At 37.6% G+C, this 3,978-nt stretch overlaps 1 protein-coding gene across 3 annotated transcripts in view; it reads right to left on the bottom strand.

Annotated features, from left to right (window-relative positions):
- CTDSPL2 (CTD small phosphatase like 2) overlaps positions 1-3,978 on the bottom strand; it is a 98,222-nt gene that overhangs the window by 34,190 nt on the left and 60,054 nt on the right. For all 3 annotated transcript variants that reach the window (XM_003791784.3, XM_023514289.1, XM_023514288.1), the window contains exon 5: positions 3,249-3,464. In XM_003791784.3, the coding sequence (XP_003791832.1) occupies positions 3,249-3,464 (216 nt within the window). The remainder of the gene's footprint in view (positions 1-3,248; positions 3,465-3,978) is intronic.

Below are 3,978 nucleotides of genomic sequence, written 5' to 3'. Positions count from 1 at the left end.
GATTCAAACCCACCACCTTAGGTGTATATGGCTGGCGCTTTAGCCACTTGAGCCACAGGCGCCAAGCCACCAGTAACAACTTAATACTTATAATGACTCATTAGCACAGGCAATAATGGAAAATATCTTTCAGCCACTTGATTGTTTCAAATTTCTATTACCTTCAGAGAAATAAGCATCTTTACTTTAGTACCTAAAATTATGAAGCATCTGACATTATCGAGGGCCTAAGTATTTTTCATATTTTTTTGAGAAAGAGTCTCACTTCATCACCCTCTGTAGAATACCATAACATCATAGCTCACAGTAACCTCAAACTATTGGGCTCAATGTGATTCTCTTGCCTCACCCTCCCTGGTAACTGGGACTACAGGCTCCCAGTATAATGCCTGGATATTTTTAAAATATGGTCTTGCTTTTGCTCAGGCTGGTCTTGAACTCCTAAGCTCAGGCAATCCACCCACCTTGACCTCCCAGAGTGGTAGGATTACAGGCATGAGCCACTGCACGTGGCCTAAGTTTCATACGTCATTTCATTTATCATTCAAAACCTTTAATTATTATCAGTTAAAGCTAAGAAAATAGAGTTTATGTCTATCTACCACAGTTCTCTCAAGAACTTAAATAAGTTGTCCAAAGTCACACGGCTTTTAATAACAGAACCTTCCTTGATCTCTTTGGTGATATTCTCACAGTTAAAGAAAAGTGTAGTACTTCTGTCACTCATACTCATCTTTCAAAATCAGCATAAATGTTACCTCCCCAATCGTCGCATGGGTGCCCCATCACACTACAGTATGTCACCATGTCATTTTGATCATTCAACTGTATAATAAATTTAACTGTATACCCCACTTTATAGTAATTTTTCTTTGTAATAGACTCTTCAATTAGATCATGAACTCTTCAGAGTCAGAGAGCTTATCCTATTCATCTTTACCAACAGTTCCGCATTGCAAAAATAGGTGCTCATAAATGTTAAGGGTAATAAATGAACAAATGTGACATCTATAGTAAATCTTACTTTTCTCCTCAACAAATCCTAAGGTTACAGAAATCCATCTCCCATCTTCACAGTTGTCAGATGAAAGAAATACAAAGTTTTATATAGTAACACAAAAATACAGAACAAATATCAAATAGGAAACCAAAGCCTTGAACTATACTTTACCATCTATCAGTATTATACCACTGGGCAAAATAATCAGCATAAAATGATAGGTCAAAGATAGGTTAACATGCATTTTTTTTTTTTTTTTTTTGAGACAGAACCTCAAGCTGTTGCCCTGGGTAGAGTGCTATGGTATCACAGCTCACAGCAACCTCCAACTCCTGGGCTTGAGTGCTTCTCTTGCCTCAGCCTCCCAAGTAGGTGGGACTACAGACACCCACCACAGGGCCCAGCTATTTTTTGGTTGTAGTTGTCACTGTTGTTTGGCAGGCCCGGGCTGGATTCAAACTCGCCAGCTCTGGTGTATGTGGCTGGCGCCTTAGCCACTTGCGCTATAGGTGCTGAGCCTAACATGCAATTCTCATGCAGTAATCTGTTCGTAATGATGTTGATTTACTTGTTAAATTCAGTATTATTCTTAAATTCTGGGTTTCACATCATAGATACGAATCCTTTAACTTGAATTAAATTAAATCTTTCCTATTTTGCTGTTTTCCCTTCATATTGTTATCTCAAGATGAATTATTGCAGATGAATACTAGGTTGTATTATATAGAAGTACTGTAATTGTGTCCATTTTTTTCTTTAAATGTTTCTTGCTATTTCTATGATTTAAAATTTATTACATCCTAAAAAATTCATCATAAATAGAAAATACTGTAAGTCAAAATGCATTTAATACCCTGATAAACCCATCATAAAGTTAAAAAAAAAAAAACTTTTTCTTTCTTTCTTTTTGAGACAGAGCCTCAAGCTGTTGCCCTGGGTAGAATAATGTGGCATCACAGCTCACAGCAACCTCCAACTCTTGGGCTCAAGCGAGTCTCCTGCCACCACCTCCCAAGTAGCTGGGATTATAGGTGCCCGCCACAACACCTGGCTATTTTTTTTTTGGTTGCAGCCGTCATTATTGTTTGTCGGGCCCAGGTTGGATCTGAACCCACCAGCTCAGGTGTATGGGCTAGCACCTTAGCCATTTGAGCCACAGGCGCCGAGCCAGTCAAAAAAATCTTAAGTTGAAATTACTGTAACCATCTGTGCATTATTCCACTTATACCAAATTATGCTTCTTAATAAATACATATTTACTGGGTTCTCTTAAGTACCTGATACAACAAGAAATAAGCAAATTTAAGATCTCTGTCCCCAAATGAGAAAATAGCCTTCCTCAGCTTTATTTCTACTTTGAGAATGGTAGAACATAATTTCATTTTATACTTTACATGTCTGTCTACCACAGTGCTCAGAGGTAATAAATTCTTGATCTCATGTGTTTCCACAGTTCAATGACAACTAGCTTAGGAACCCAATAATTATGTAAGGGCTTTGTAAGGATCCAGACCTAAGCTGCAAAGTTTGCATATATAGAGAGAGATACAGTGGAACAGAAGACAGCTTTAAGGGATGCCATCTATGTATGAAACAAATCTGAAGCTATGAAACTATCTCTAGTTAGGGACCTTAGACTGATTCCACAAGAAGTATGTTCAAGCCTGTTGCCCGTAGCTTAGTGCTTAGGGTGCTGGCCACGTACACGGGGGCTGGCAGGTTCAAACTCTGCCAGGGCCTGCTAAACAATGACAACTACAACAACAACAACAACAACAACAAAATAGCTGGTGTTGTGGACGATGCCTGTAGTCCCTGCTACTTGGGAGGCTGAGGCAAGAGAATCGCTTAAGCCCAAGAGTTGGAGGTTGTCGTGAGCTGTGACACCACAGCACTCTACCAAGGGTGACACAGTGAGACTCTGTCTCAGAAAAAAAAAAAAAAGACAATATGTTTATAACCATGAACATATATTTTGCTAGCTGTATTAAATTTCTCCCAGCAGTTAAGACTGGTGGAAATTAATTCATCTGTGAAATGACTAATACTTAGTCAAAACCACCTTTCAAAAAAATTTCAATTTCCAAATGACTTTGGATTTTGGGGAGAAAGTTTTGTTTCTAACTTTACTTTTTTAACTTGAAAGAAGAAAATCTTATATATTTAATCTGCCTGTTTAAGAAAATTATAAAATACTGTATTTTTATAAACTACTCATTTTATGCACAGGAAAAGGAATATTCTTCACCTGTAAGGGGTGGGATATCACGATTAACTGTTTCTTCTGCTTCTTCTAAACCATTATTTATTGATGGCCTCACTTGAACTGCTTGATTTGAGTAAGCTGCTCCATTAGTTGATGTAGTAGTACTGGTAGTGATCTCATCCACCTGTTCCATATCAAGTTGTTTTACTATTTCTTCAGCTTCCACAGCCTGCCCTGGAGAATCTGATCCTGATGTTCCTGAAATCATGATTTGGTATATTCACTATCATCACTTAAAAATGCAAATATTTAGGAAAACTAAATGCAATATCACTGTACCATTTATATAGTAACTGGTAATTCATATAAAGCTGAGGACATCGTTTGTTAGAGGAACTTTTTCTACACATTTCAAACAATGAGGAATAAAGAATATTAAGAGGCTAGAGTAATATTTGTGAGCAGTTTATTAAGTTTTCACACAATTTAGAAACACCCATTTACAGTCAAAGAAAACTACAACAGAATTTTTCTTTTACATCATATATTATTTCTTAAGTATGTATAGGTTAGGCATTTTATGTAAGTTCATTATCCTCATAAACAGTTCCCAATCTTTCCATCGCAAATGCTAAGCATCCCAGCCATATGGGAAACTGTAATTTTTCTTTCTTTCTTTTTTTTTTTTTTGAGACGGAGCCTCAAGCTATCCCCCTGGGCAGAGTGCCATGGCCTCACAGCTCACAGCAACCTCCAACTCCTGGGCTCAAGC

Source organism: Otolemur garnettii, unplaced genomic scaffold (genome assembly GCF_000181295.1).
Source record: "Otolemur garnettii isolate 467f Iridium unplaced genomic scaffold, OtoGar3 scaffold00050, whole genome shotgun sequence".
In the NCBI taxonomy this organism is placed as follows: Eukaryota; Metazoa; Chordata; class Mammalia; order Primates; family Galagidae; genus Otolemur; species Otolemur garnettii.
The sequence above is the reverse complement of the archived record's forward strand: the minus strand, read 5'-3'. Positions and strand labels throughout refer to the sequence as shown.